Below are 14819 nucleotides of genomic sequence, written 5' to 3'. Positions count from 1 at the left end.
TTGAGGATCTGGGCCCAAGTCATTTTTGTATGCCATAATTATAGAACCTGCTTGCTTAACAACTGACTTTTGACTGTCCCTTAAGTGGTGCTTGAAGACAGATTTTATGACATACAAAAAAAAACACATGAACTGAAAATACTTCTTTGACAACTGTTCAGGTGCCTGTAAAGCTGGAAAAGCATAATATAGGATTTTCAGGCCAGGATCGGGGCCTGACACCAGACTTTGCTGTGGGTGAGCAATGTTAATACAGTCTAGGGTTGCCAAACCTCCAGAATTGTCCTGGAGACTCCAGGAATTAAAGGTTAATCTTTAATTAAAGATTATGTCATGTGAGGAAACCTCCAGGAATACATCCAACCAAAATTGGCAACCCCTATAGTAGTCTCATGCTCCATCTTACCCACCCTCCTCACCCTTAATCCTGAGAGTTGTAAATTATATGTAACCAAGCTTCCTAGGAGGTGACATGCATAAAAGCTCATCCAGTTTTCAATCTTTTTATTTACTTAATCTGTACACAAATGCAAAATACTTCAACAGCAAATCTAAGTGAAACTTGTTTGGTTTTAAATTACTATGGAACAGAACCTAAAAGGAACTTTATTAAATAAACATAAAAAATGGATTTAAAGGATGTACATATTGTAATGTATTCTAGAACAGTCATTTTTTCACGCTACGTTCCATGTGCGTACGGTATAGAAAAGACATTGAATAGAACAAACAATCCATTTTGTACCCTGAAAGAATCGGCAGGCCTTGTGAGGGATTGCTCAGTACAACTACATGATATACGATGGCTTTGCCATCTCATAAAAATTATAGCTAATACGTTGGCCTCTTTGGTTCCAAAATTTATGTATAATACATTTAAATGTATTCATTTTTGCTGCTATAAAAATAACATTTTTTTTTCAAATGGCAGGTTTTTGACTAATCATGCAACTAAATCAGTGCAAACATTAAAAGCAATCATTCGCTTTAAAAAAGAAGCAAAAGATTTAATTTCAAGTATAAAAAAATATAAAAAAGTCATATCATAAGTCCAGTTTTGTCTAGTATGGGTCAACACTTTAAATTGCATAGCTCATGCGGCACCTGTTTACCTAGATAGTGAGCAAAGATAAGTGCACTATCAAGTACCACTTTTCAAGGCATTGAAATCTGCAAGTGCTATAATATGTGCATTCAAGCAGTTTGCAAGTGCTATGCTGTATCTTTATTTTCGGATCTTTATGGCCATCCTTGACACTTCCTGGTAAAGAAATTGAAAGCACTCTCCTCTCTCCTCCTTTCCAAGACTTGTTAAAATGTTCTTCACCTTTTATTAAATGCACAGCATTTTTCAGAGTGTCTCCACCACGTTACTGTAATTCCTTTTAGGGTTCATTGGTTTAGTTGCGGTAGCATTTGTTTTTGTTTGTTTGTTTTTTCTCCCACATTACATGTCCTTGCGGAGTCTCCTGCTGAAACACACAGATTGCAACTTTGATTTTTTGTTCTTAAAACAGCAAGATGCTAATGGTCAGCACAATCCAGATATGACAGAAAAGCCCCTTTTCAATGGCACAACAGACATAGCCGTCCATGGATTTCTAGCAGTCAGTTAAAGCATCAAATAATGCCAACCTAACGTGATTTAAAAGAATACAGCAAGTCTCAGAATTACAGTAGCTGCTTAGGTGTATCTCTCCCTCTCTCTCATGTTATCATGTGATATTCCTTACTGGAAGTGCTGTCGGAAGATAAGGATATGTGTGGTGTTTATATTAGGAGATTTTAAATTAAGAGGAAGTGATCACCTGCGTAGGCAGGTGGACTGCGGCTTCCCTTTGGACCTAAGAGGTGATGGTCATTTTTAAGTTTGGTGATTTTGACTCCTGCGTGCAAGAATATATTATGTTCTCTCTTTTCTGTGTTCTTTTGTATGAGCACATAGAGCTCATTTCAGTCTGACTTTCCAGGCAGGTGGGGAAACAGTTGCTTAGCCATTCACTTGTACTGGCAGGCATTTTAGTTATGTTGTCACTGGTGATTGACTTCCTGTTACTTGTATCTCTTTTTTGTGTGTGGGTGTGGGTGTGTTTAAAGTATTTCATAGCATTAGTTTACAAGTGGTAGAATATTTAAATATCCAAGATCCACAAACTGCCACTGTCCTGACACCGATGTGAAACTTTTTTTTTTTTTTTGCCAGACTTTTCCACAGTGACTTAACACCGATGCCTGGATACACAGTGAAACTTCCTCCAACACCATCTAGTATGGGAATGTTCTCTTTCTCCCCCCCGAAACACACCTTAAATCAAGCACAACCACATTCTTCCACAATCATATTGGGAACGTCCCTTTTCACAATGTTGTATTCATCGTCAAAGTACAGCATTGACATTGTGCTAAGTTTGGTTGGAATGCAACAGGAGTTCACGGTGCCTGGGTTCAGCCCTCGCATGCGGTACTGATTCACTACCGCAGTGTGAAAAGAGGAAGCTGATCCTGGGACTCCAGCCAAGTAGGCTGGGCAGCTCCCTTCACAGTAATTCCCATAGTAACCTGATGGCGCTATGATCCAGTCATTCCACCCAATGAGTCTAAAGTCAATGTAAAACTGTTGCCTGCAACATAGATTGGTCCTGCCATCACACTCCAGGCCTCTTTTCCGGATCCTGTGTTTGTTATCAGCTAACCGGGCTTGCACTACTAAAAAAGGACGGTGGGATTCCTCCCCAGGGTCCACATAAATTGGCAGCACTGAATACTCTTCACAGCCCTCACATTGAACATCCAGGTTCAGTCTCCTTTCTCCTTTCTCAAACAGAGCCTGGATCACCTCGGTCATGGGAAAAGTGTGCCAACCACTTCTTTTGAGATCAACTTTCTTTTCGACCACATTCCACTTGTTGCTAGTGTCCAGGTCTTGGAAATAGATTTTGACTTTTACTTTTCGCCTGCTGCCTTTCTCTAAGACATACGGAAGCAGCTTCAAGTAAAGCCACAGGCTGGCTTGAACGACAAACAAGTTCTGGTTCCCTTCATTTGAGATGAAGAAATAGAGGCGGACTCTAGATGAGGCCATATCATCTGCAAGAGAAGGAGAGACCAGCAACATTAAGTCAAGAAGAAAATGCACTATTTGAGCAATTCTAGATTCAGAAAAATGCTAGAACATAACTGATCAAAACTACTGGGAGAATTTATTAGCCAGGAATAATGCACTGAATTAGAGATCCAGAATTTGTATTAGAAATACATTAAAAAGTGACTTCCCAGAGCAAAAATCTAACCAGGCCATAGCTGAACATGTCAGATCCAAAGAAAGCAAGATAAATTATTCAGAGGAATGGCTCTGAAGAGCCAGAGAGATTCAAACGGGTATAAGAGTACCCTGAAAAATACAGCATTTGTACCTTGATATCTACTAATTAGTTTAGGAAAAGGTTCAGCCTTCAGATACCTTTTGGATTTTACAGGAAAGGCTTTTTAACAACCAGTGAAGCTGCAGTGACTAACGAAAGATTTTGTTACAATTTCCCATATGCTAATCTTAACAGATAGCATCCAAAACACCAGGGAAAATGTTCTCAAAAGCATGTCCACTCGTACAAAGGGTTAAACTAATCTATATCTACTCTTCCTAAGTAGCAGGGTATCACCCATCAGATTTTGATCTCTGCCTTTCCCCCGCCCATAAATGCTAAAAAGAGGTCAAATGAAGCAGCGTGGTCATTGTAATATCCTTCTCATTGACTGGTCTTAATGTATTTCTTAATGTCAGAATTAAATGAGTGAAACTATCACTGATATTCCACCCAATGTCTAGCTTTAATACATTATTTGCAACCAAAAGTGTTCACCGCATGAAAGGTACCAGAACTACTTGTATCTGCTGGAATCATGTGCTATGAGCATCACACAGCTATGCTTTAGGTGATAAATGTCCAGTCTAGCCTTTTTAGTGTGCATTTAATCCACATGTTCTAATTACATTCTCCTGACTGCTATTTAAAATTATTGGATGGACAGGTGTTTCTAATCTGTTACAATCTGTTTGATTGTGTTCTGTACATTGCCAAGCTCAGATTTGTATCCCTTTCGGTTGCCCAGGAACCTTTCTTCTTTTTGTCCACCTATATATCTTTCGGGGGTTTTGTAAAGTCAGAGTCTTAGTGTGTCACCCCAGATCCCTTCAAAATATGTCTGTTAGGCCCAGGCAGTGCATATAATGTTTCTGGTGCCTTATCATGTTTGCTGTGTCTATGTATGTTTTATATAAAACAGATTTGGAAGGTGTTGAAAAAATAAGTGATTGTCAATTGAGTACTGAATAGAACTGCAACCCCAGCAATGATGTCATAGCATTAGACTTTTAAGAAAATGGTAAAAAAAAATCCTATTACTTGTCAACACACAACTTTTCTATAAACTGATCACAGTGAAAGGAAATCAACAGCAATGTGTCATTATATCAGTACAAAAATGCATATTACCTATGGTAGAAGAGCACCTAAGAGATACATATTCATATGTAATATATAGACCTATAAATATTGATGTGATTATAAACAGACAAGCATGTATCTATTTTGTTTATACACAAAAGATACTGTAAATGTATGCTTTTGATAGATAGTTGGGTAGATGCTGTAGATAGATGGGCAGTATACATACAAATAGATTTTGTAGATGGGTGGGTAGTCAGATACCCCAGAGAAATAAAAATGAATTTAGTGATACAGCAGATTGATTGAGGGATACAGCAGGAAGACAGGCATGTACTTATGGTGGATTGACAGTGTAGATGGATATGTAAAGGATATAGATCCAGTGGATGAATGGAAGGATGGATGGATACTGCAGGTTAGATAGATAGATACAGTGAATGGATCAGATGGATGAACAGGACTGATATGGCTGATGGACAGGTATTGTGGGTGGATGGATACAGTGAACATGCGGCTGGCTGGATGGATAGCCAGAGCAGATGGACAAACAAACATTGTACGTAAAAGGCTGAACATAGTAGAAGATGGATACGTTAAGTGGAAAGATGGACTGACAGAGTGAGTGGATAGATCAATAAAGTGTGTGGATGGGTGAATGCACTAGGTAGCTGGCTGGATAGGTAACATAGGTGCAGGTGAACTATGGATAGATGGGGTGGGTAGGCAGATGATGGGTACAGTGAATGTGTACAGTGGATACATGGGTACACTGGAGGGATGCAACAGAGGAGGCTGAAAGACATACAGAGATGGGATGATGGAACAGACAGGGCTGTAAGGCATGTGAGTGGTGTGTGGATGGATGGAGCGAGCTGAGGGCATATGGAGGGAGGAGGTGAATGGATATAGCAGTGAGGCTGGAGGGTGTGGGTGGATAGATGGATGGATGAGTATAGCAAAGGGGGTGGAGGATATGGTGGTTAGATGGGTAAAATGGATGTGGTGAATGGATGGGTGGGTGTAGCAGAGGAATTAGAGGGTATAGAGGGATGGATGGAGTTGATAAGTGAGGGTTGCAGAGAATGCTGAAGGACAAGTGGAAATGGATGGGTGGATGGATGGATCTGTCAGTCAGGCAGAGGTGATGGATGGGTGACTGGGTATAGCAGAGGGGGTTGGATGGCATGGGTAAAGGAATGGCTGTAAAAGAGGAATGGGGAATGGAGGCAGCAGAGGGGGCTGAATGGCATGTGAGTAGAGGAAAAGAGGATGGATAGATGTATATATGGATGGAATAGCTTGGCAGAGGGGTGGATGCAATGGTGTAGTAGAGGGATGGATGGCATGGGGCGGGTGGATGTGATGATGTAGCAGAGAGATGGATAGCACGGGGCGGGCAGATGGAATATTGTAACAGATGGGTGGATGGCATGGGATGGGCAGATGGTGTGGTGTAGCAGAGGGTGGATGGTGGGGCAGGTGGATGGCATAGGGTGGGCAGCTGGAATGATGTAGCAGAGGAATGGATGGCATGGGGTGGGCGGATGGATGAATAGATGGAGAAGAGGGGTGGGTGGACAGATGGATGTATAGATGGATTGATGGGTGAAGCAGAGGGGTGGCTGTCATGGGATGAATGACTGGGTGAAGAATAGAGGTGGCAGGCATGAGATGGATGGAGGAATGGGTGAAGCAGAGCTGTGAATGGATGGATGGGTGTATGCATGGATGAACAGGTGTGTGGGCAGGGGGGGGGGTGAAGCAGATGGGTGGCTGCCATGGGGTGGATGCATGGATGGATGTGGGAAGCAGAGGGATGGATGGACAAATGGATGGATGGGTGAAGCAGAGAGTTGTCTGCCATGGAATGGATGAATGGATTGATGAAGCAGAGGAGTGTCTGGCATGTGGGAAATGGATGGATGGACAGATGGGTGAAACAGAGGGGTGGCTGGGATGGGATGGACAAATGGATGGGTGAAGCAGAGGAGAGGATGCATGGATGGCCGAAGCGGACTGTGGCTGGCCTTGGATGGGTGGATAGATGGACAGATGGGTGAAGCACAGGAGTGGCTGTCATGGGATGGATAGATGAAGCAAAGGGGTGGATGGACAGATGGGTGAAGCAAAGGAGTGGCTGGCCTGGGGTTGATGGACAGATGAAGCAGAGGGGTAGCTGGCATGGGATGGATAGATGAATGGATGGGTAAAGCAGAGGGGTGGCCGGTATGGTTTGAATGGATGGGTGGGTGAACAGAAGGGGTGGCTGGCATGGTGTGGATGGACAGATCAGTGAGGCAGAGGAGAGGCTGGGGGCGGATGGACAGGTGGGTGGGTGAAGCAGAGATGGCTGGCCTCGGGTGGATGGACGGATGGTTGGGTGGAGGGGTGACTGGCATGGAGTGGATGGATCATTGAACAAGTATGTGAAGCCGAGGGGTGTCTGGAATGGATAGATGGATGAACAGAAGGATGGGTGGCTGTGAAGCGGAAAGGTGGCTAGGTGGGATGGATGGGTAGGTGACAGGGAGAGGTGGCTGGCATGGTGTGGACAAATAGGTGGGTGAAGCAGAAGGGTGGCTGGGATGGGGTGACTAGTGTGGGGTGGATGGATGATTGGATGGGTGGGTGAAGTGGAAGGGGTGGCTGACATGGGATAGATAGGTGAATGGATGGATAAGGCAGAGGGATGGCTGGGTGGGACGTATGGGTAGGTGACACGGAATGGTGACTGGCATATGGTGGATGGACAGATGGGTGGGTGATGCAGAGGAGTGGCTGGCGTGAGATGGTTGGACAGATAGGTGGGTGGGATGGATGAACAGGTGGGTGACACAGAGGGATGGCTAGGATGGATGGACAGGTGGGTGGGTGATATAGAGAGGTGGCTGGCCTGGGGTGGACGGGCAGATGGGTGAAGCAGAGGGGTGGCTAAGTTGGTGAAGAAGAGAGGTGGCAGGCATGGGGTGGGTGGATGGATGGATGGATGGATGAAGTGGAGGGGTAACTGGGACAGATGGATGAACTGATGGGTGAAGCAAAGGGGTGGCTGGGATGAATGGGTGAAGCAGTGGGATGGCTGGGTGGATGGATGGACAGGCGGTTGACGTGGAGTGGTGGCAGGCATGGGGTGGATGGACAGAAGGAGGGTGACGCTGAGGGGTGGCTGAGATGGATGGCCTGGGATATGGGGTGGCTGGGTGGACCGACGGACAGATGGTTGATGCGAAGGGGTGGTTGGAAGGGGGATGACATGGTGGGAGGGCTGAGACAGATGGCTGGGTGATGGGTTGGCTGGGAAGGACCGACGGACGGGGGGATGACACAGGGTGAATGGATGGAAGGGGTGACACAGAGGGGTGGCTGGGACAGGGAGGATGTATGGAAGGGGGTGAAGCAGAGGGGTGACTGGCATGGGGAGGGCAGATGGAAGGGGGTGGGATGGGGTGACTGGGACAAGGTGGACGGACGTAAGGGGGTTGATGCATGGAAGAGGGTTGACGTAGAGGGGTGGCTGGGACGGATGGCCGGGGAGCGTGGTGAGATGGGGTGTCTGGGATGGACTGACAGACAGCTGGGTGATACAGAGATGATACACAGGTGGGACAGATGATCGGGTGATGGGATAGGGTGGCTGGCATGGACCCATGGACGGATGGAAGGGGGTAACACAGGGTGGCTGTGGGGGATGGGATGCAGTGGCTGGCACGGGGCGGACTAATGGAAGCGGGTAACGTGGAGGGTTTGCTGGCCAGGGGTGGGATGGTGTGGCTGGCACGGGGAGGACAGGTGGAAAGGGGTAATGTGGAAAGGTGGCTGGGACGGATGGCCGGGGGTAGGATGGGGTGGTTGACACGGGGTGGATGGATGGAAGGGGGTAACGCGGAAGGGTGGCTGGGACAGATGGCTGGAGGGACAGGGTGGCTGGCACAGGGCGGACAGGTAGAAGGGGGTGACACGGAGGGGCTGGGACAGGGCGGATGGATGGAAGAGGGTGACTCGGAGAGGTGGCTGGGATGGACGGCCGGGGGTGGGATGGGGTGGCTGGCACAGGGCGGACAGGTGGAAGGGGGTAATGCAGTAGGGTGGCTCAGACGGATGGCCGGGGGGACGGATGGAAAGGGGTAACGTGGAGAAGTGGCTGGGACGGATGACCGGGGGGACAGGGTGGCTGGCCCAGGATGGACAGGTGGAAGCAGGTCACACAGAGGGGTTGCTGGGACAGGCCGTATGGCTGGAAGGGGTAACGCGGAGGGGTGGCCGGGGTGGCTGGCACAGGGCGGACAGGTGGCTGGGGGGATGGAGTGGCTGGGCAGGGCGGACGGGTGGCTGGGACGAATGGCTGGGGTCACGGGGTGGCTGGGCAGATGGGTGGAAGGGGGTGACGCGGAGCGGCTGGGACAGATGGCTGGGGGGACGGGGTGGCTGGCACAGGGCGCACAGGGGAAAGGGGATAATGCAGAGGCTTGGCTGAGATGGATGGCCGGGTGGCTGGGACGGACCGACGGCCGGGTGGGTGAGGCAGAGCGGTCGGGGGAACGCGGAACCCACCTGTCTCGGCGAAGCTGATGATCTCGGACACTTGCTCGTGCAGCGGGGGCCCGCCGCTCGCCTGCCCGTCCAGGCTGGGGATCTCCACCCGACCGTCCTCCCGCACCTTGCCGGCGTGCAGCTTGCGCAGCGCCGTGACCATGGCCGCCTTGGGCACGGCGTGGGTGATGTTGGGCCGGTCCCGCAGCTGCAGCCGGCTCAGGATGTGCCGCTTCACCGCCTCCAGGAAATCCCCGTCCACCTTGCCCGGCTCCTCTGGCCGCCGGAAGCCGCAGGACGTGCAGGTGTCCTGGGGGGCGCCCCCCGCGGTGGGTGGCGGCGTCGGGGAGCCCCCGGCGCCCATCGCCAGCCAGCAAGCCACCAGCGCGGCCAGGACCCCGCTCCAAGCCGGCCCGTCCATGGCGGGCAGCGGGCGCTGTGGCGGGGGGCAGAGCGGGCGGCCGTCCCGATCCGCTGCTGGGAGTCCGGCTAAGTCCCGGCCGCCGGCAGCTCCGCTCAGGTCGCTCCCCGGCAGCAGCGCCCAGGGCAGGGGGGCGGTGGCAGCCAAGCTGGGATGGGGAGGGGTAGCAGCGCCACTAGGGGGGCGGGAGCCAAATTGGGGGGCAGCGGAGCGTCCAGGCGGGGAACTGAGGTCTAAAGTAGGGGCGGCAGGCTGGGGGGGAGAGGGTGCCAGGGGAGCCCGGTTAGGGGGCGGCAGGCTGGGGGGGAGAGGGTGCCAGGGGAGCCCGGTTAGGGGGCGGCAGGCTGGGGGGGAGAGGGTGCCAGGGGAGCCCGGTTAGGGGGCGGCAGGCTGGGGGGGAGAGGGTGCCAGGGGAGCCCGGGTAGGGGCAGAAGCAGCAGGCAGGTTGCAGGGGGCGCGGGTCGAGGAGGAGGGAGGCTGTAGGGGACAGCAGCAGCTGCCCCCGGGGCGGCAGACGGAGCTCCAAGCACAGGGCAGGCGGCTCACTCCCCAGCGGACACCCCCAGGGAGAGCCGTGCGGCTGCCGGTCCCTTCGCGGCGGCTCTCAGCTCCCCAGGTCCCGCCGAGCCGGGGGCAAGCTCTCAGTCTGGCGTCATCGGGGCTGAGGGGGGAGAGGGACCCGGCCGGGTTACGTGCAATCCAGCGGATACCCGGCGGGAAGGAAACCAGGCTGGTGCCCCACACCCCGCCCGGCAAAGCCACGCCAGGGGCGCTGGGTGCAGGGCGGCTCCGCTCGGTCCTCTCGCTGGGCAGCTCCCCTGCCGCCAGCTCCCGGGGGTGGGAAGTCAGCTCCACACATGCAACCCCTTCCCCTCCCTGCTGTCGGTCCCGGCTCGGCGCTAGCGTCCTGCCAGGCTGCCCTTCCCTCGGGCCCCAGGGGCACGGAACGCGAGCCGAGCAAATCCACGGGCTCAGCGCCGCGCCGCTGCGCGCTGGTCCGGCCGCGGCTCCATGCTCAGCGCGGCTCCCTGGCGGCGGGTGAAGCTCCGGCTCTGCGTGCGCGGCGCTCTGCCTGGCCCGCGGGGCTGGGTGGCTTTTAACGCGCCTGACGGTCCGGCTCCGAGCCGCAGCCTGCGGGGGCGGGGGGGGGGGGGAGGAAAGGCTTGTGGGGGGAAGCGGCTCGCTGCTCACTTATCTGCCGCTGGTCTCCGCCTGCTCATCCCCCCCCTCTCCCTCCCTCCCGCGCCCCCCGCAAAATCACGACACTGGGCCACTTTCGCCTGAAACTTTTATACAGGCGTGAAAGCCACGTGGGGACTTCAACGTGCCCCCCGGGCGCCGCAGGCTCCCGGCTCGGGAGCCGCTGGCGCCTTCGGCCGCCTAGGCTATTGCAGCCACTTCCTGGTGCGGAAATATTCGCTTTGCCGGTTCTCTAACCGCGCACACACACCCGGCCAGCCCCGGCCAGGGTCAAAGCGGCGTCCGACCAGCCAGTCCCCCGAATGGCCAGTTTGCTGCAGTTAACCCCCCACCGCCCACCCCCCAGGAGCTAGGTGGGTCTGAGCCCGGGGCTCGTCTCCCTTTAACACCCGGAGTTGCGGGAAGTTTGCGGGTGGGGGTACATCCGAAGCTGCGAGCTCCTGGCCCACAAATGGGGACCGAGGGCGACGAGCCGGACGCGCGGGGACCCGGCAGCGTGGTGGCTGGTGTCACACGGGCAGGGCTCCGGGGGCCGGCGAGAAGGGGGAGCCCGTGGCGGGCAAGTGTCAGGCAGCCCGCGCTGAGGAGCTCTGGGCGGGGGAAGAACGGCAACCCGGGCACCGAGCCCTGCTCTGCTCCCCCGAGAGAGCCCGGCGCTGCCTGCTGCAGCCGCCCGCCTCCCCTCGCCCCGCTGGGGCTGCGCTCGGGGAAGCCCCCGGCTTCGGTCTCCGCCTGGCGCCGCGGAGAGCAGGACGGGGACCGCTCGGGCTGCAATGCACAGAGACTCCCCGCCAACTCTCAGCACCGGGCACAAACTCGGGTCCCACCAGCTGGGGGTGCACAGGGCGGCTGGGAGGCGGCTAGAAGCAGAGGGTCTCTCCTCCGACTCAGCAAAGGGGACCCACCGACCAGCAGATCACGCAGCAACAGGCGCTCTACGGAACTCGGCACCAAGCCGAGCGCGCGCGCACGACTATTAGCCCCCTACCGCGTCCACACACGAAACAAACCCAGCCCTCGCTCGCCAGCTCAAAGCGGCCCCACATGCCGAAAGCCCGTGCGAATGACACGCCGCGCACGCTGCCCGCCACCCTCACCGCCATAAGCTCCCCCCCCCCGCGCGTACAAAGGCCGGCACGCTGCACACACTCACAGCCACACAACTCCCCCCAGGCCACACAAACAGGCGCACGGCGTGTACTCTCACCGGAAAAAACAACACAACGTGCACACCAGAGCTACGCTCCCAGCACAGCTCCACACCTGAGTCACACCCCGCACCCGCGCGCTCCACACCACACCGCTGACCTTGGGCGGCGCAATCCTAGCGCATCCGCCCAGGGCTCACCTGCGGTGGGCAGGGCAGGTGCTTTTCCCGCGCTGGCTGCTGCCCGGTGGGTTTCACGCCGTGCCAGGGCGGGGCGAGGGCTTGGTGGAGCAGGTAAAAGCAGCGCTGCTGGGCACGGGCACGGGCACGGGCACCTCCAGGCTATGGGGCAGGCAGCAGCCTCCGGCGTGGGAACGCTGGGGAAAGGGCGCCGCCTGTCGCTCGCGGCTGGAAACGGGCCAGCTGGCCCAAGGCAGCTTTCTGCTTAACAGCTTTGTGACAGTGCTGAGGTTGCATCAAGGGGACAGAGGGGGATGATGATAAATAATAACAGCACCCAGTAAGTGTTACATTTCAATTAATTAGTGTCTTGCTCGTAGCTCATCCTTCACTTGGCCAATTAGCGCTGTTCATCTAAAGGGCTCAAAACAATTATTTTTCCAGATGAAGAAACTGAAATGCAGAGGAGGGGAGGCGAGGCAAGGCTTCCCCCTCCCAGGTCCAGAAGTGGTCTCTCAGTGTGGGTGATCAATTTAATTTTGAGACAGGGGTCTGTACAGGAGGGAGCCTCTTGCAAGCCTGTCCCATGGTGGGGAAGAATCCATCTAATATTTAAAGGCTGGGAACCTAGGGCAGATTTTTTCTTCACCAAAGGAGCTTTGTTGTCATTTTGCCAGTGATCCAAGAAATGCCAGGTGTGTGTCATGAGGTAATTGGGTCAAGTGCAGTTGCCCTCCCTGTTACAATCTGGGCTAATCTCTGCCCAGCACTGAGTCTGCTCAGTTGACAAAAACATATTAGATCACATCTGAACACCATTCTCATTGCCAGGGGTTGGGTGTTGGGGCTCTCATAATGCTTACATATTACTGCATGGACAACTAACCCCTGCAGGTTCTAATCTAATTAATGACCGCAAACCTTTTGTTTTAATTCTATAGTGTGTTTCTGGGGGATTTGGGAATATTTTGCCCAACATATTCTTAAGTATTAACAAAATCAATAACTTGATCATCTCCTTTGCAGTTCATATTACAAATGCAAATGTTGATGTTTTAGTCCACATTTTTTTTAATACCTGGACTGGCAAAATACTGACCTACTACACACTATTAATATTTTAAACTATAAGGAGGAAGGGTAGTCTTGTCATTAAAGAAAGAGCTGATCAGGACTTTTTCAATTCAACTTTTTTCAAAATGCCATTTAATCAAAACAAACTTTTCAGGGAAATGTATCCATTTTGACAACATTTTCATCCAGTATGTCTCTCACATCTGCAGTGGAATTTCTGGTCAGAGAGAGTCATCCCAGTGGTTTTCAAGTCCCAGCTCCCTGATTGATTCAGAGAACTTAAGTCTCCCACATTCCAGGCAAATGCCCTAACCACTGGGTCTGAGAGAGAGTCTCTCTTTCAATCTCTCCTGGTGGAATTGTTCTGCTTTGAATAAATAATTATATATCAAGTAGGCCAGACAAAGTCCCAGATTTGGAGCAGGGATTTGACCCAGGTCTCTCATATGAATGCCTTCACCACTGAGCTACTGCCTATTCTAGATTCTTGCTTTGTTTGAAAAACATTTGGAAATGTCTACAGTTCCAATACAGAACAAAAACAAATGTCAAATCTGCAACATTGTTGCAAAGTGGAATACTTGTTTGTCAGCCAGCCCTAGATTCAAGCACAACACTGGGACACACGAGAGCTGAGTTCATGACTCTGCCACAGGTTTCCTGTGTGACCTTGGGCAAGTCACTTAAACTTGTTGTGCCTCATTTGTAAAAGGGGAATAACAAAACTTCCTTTGTATGTCTTGAGCATTCCGGGCAGGAACTGTTTACTATGTACAATGCACAACAGTGCCATATCTGGGGCTGGTTGGAGGGTCCATATGCTACTGTATACAATTATAACAATTTTTTAGAATTTAGGGGATAAATATTGTTGTTGCAACACATGCTTTCTGCTTGTTGTTCTATGCCATAAATTAAGAGAATGAATTATAGAATCAAGTCTGACTCATATTGCAACCCTGACCACTTTGTTCATCATGTATTTAATGTTAATATAGTCTGATTTCACTCAGAGGATTGACAACTAGGAGTAAATCCATCAACAGAACTGGAATTACACCAGTGTAAAACTGGTGTGAGATCCAAATCAGGAGTCTCCTTCCCACCCCATCAATTTTTGAATGGGGAACCTAGAATGTAAAAAAAGAAATAATGTTAAAAATCCAATCACTTTAACAGCCTGTAAACTAATAAGAGAAAATGAATGCAATAAGCTTAGTCCTTCTGCTGTCAAATTAATTACAGTGGAGCTAAGGAGAAAACAACAGATCCAGCAGTAATGGCTGGTTCACAGAGATCGTTTTCAAATGTAAAATGTGTAAACATTTTTAGAAGGGTCCATTTCACATTTGCAATAGTTGAAGGTTGCAACCACAATCCCTCACAGTTTGAAAACTTACTATTATCCTTGGCCTAAGTGGAAGTGAGATGCAAAAAAGGAAAACTATATCTTCAGTGGAAATAATGAAATTCAAAGGTATGATCTCTGTCACCTTAGTGGTGTGTGATGGTGTTTGTTATTTGCTTGTTTTATCAGTTGAGGATATTTTGCTTATTTTAATATTGAAAAGGTCCATGTTATATCGGAATTACTTAATTATTATTAAACAATATAAACATTTAAAATATGTTGAACAATAAATAATCTTGAATATGGTGCCTTGAACAATCAACATCCTCTGGGTTTCCTTCTAGATAAGAATGTAATTGAATCATGGATGCACTCAGTCACATGATTGAAGAAAACCCTACAGGGGAAGCAATCGGGGTTATAGAAAGAAAAGTGTTATTAGACTCCTAATCCCACTCAGCGAGCAAT

General features: G+C 51.1%; 1 protein-coding gene across 1 annotated transcript; it reads right to left on the bottom strand.

Moving 5' to 3' along the window:
- Nucleotides 1–543: 543 nt before the first annotated feature.
- Nucleotides 544–10647, bottom strand: INHBB (inhibin subunit beta B). The gene is made up of 2 exons (XM_073304688.2): nucleotides 9000–10647; nucleotides 544–3087 (listed from the first exon to the last, which is right to left on the bottom strand). The coding sequence occupies exons 1-2, from the start codon at nucleotides 9397–9399 to the stop codon at nucleotides 2312–2314; spliced, it is 1176 nt and encodes a 391-aa protein (XP_073160789.1). The 5' UTR covers nucleotides 9400–10647; the 3' UTR covers nucleotides 544–2311.
- Nucleotides 10648–14819: the final 4172 nt, after the last annotated feature.

This window comes from Lepidochelys kempii, chromosome 11 (assembly GCF_965140285.1).
Source record: "Lepidochelys kempii isolate rLepKem1 chromosome 11, rLepKem1.hap1, whole genome shotgun sequence".
Lineage (NCBI taxonomy): Eukaryota > Metazoa > Chordata > Testudines > Cheloniidae > Lepidochelys > Lepidochelys kempii.
The sequence above is the reverse complement of the archived record's forward strand: the minus strand, read 5'-3'. Positions and strand labels throughout refer to the sequence as shown.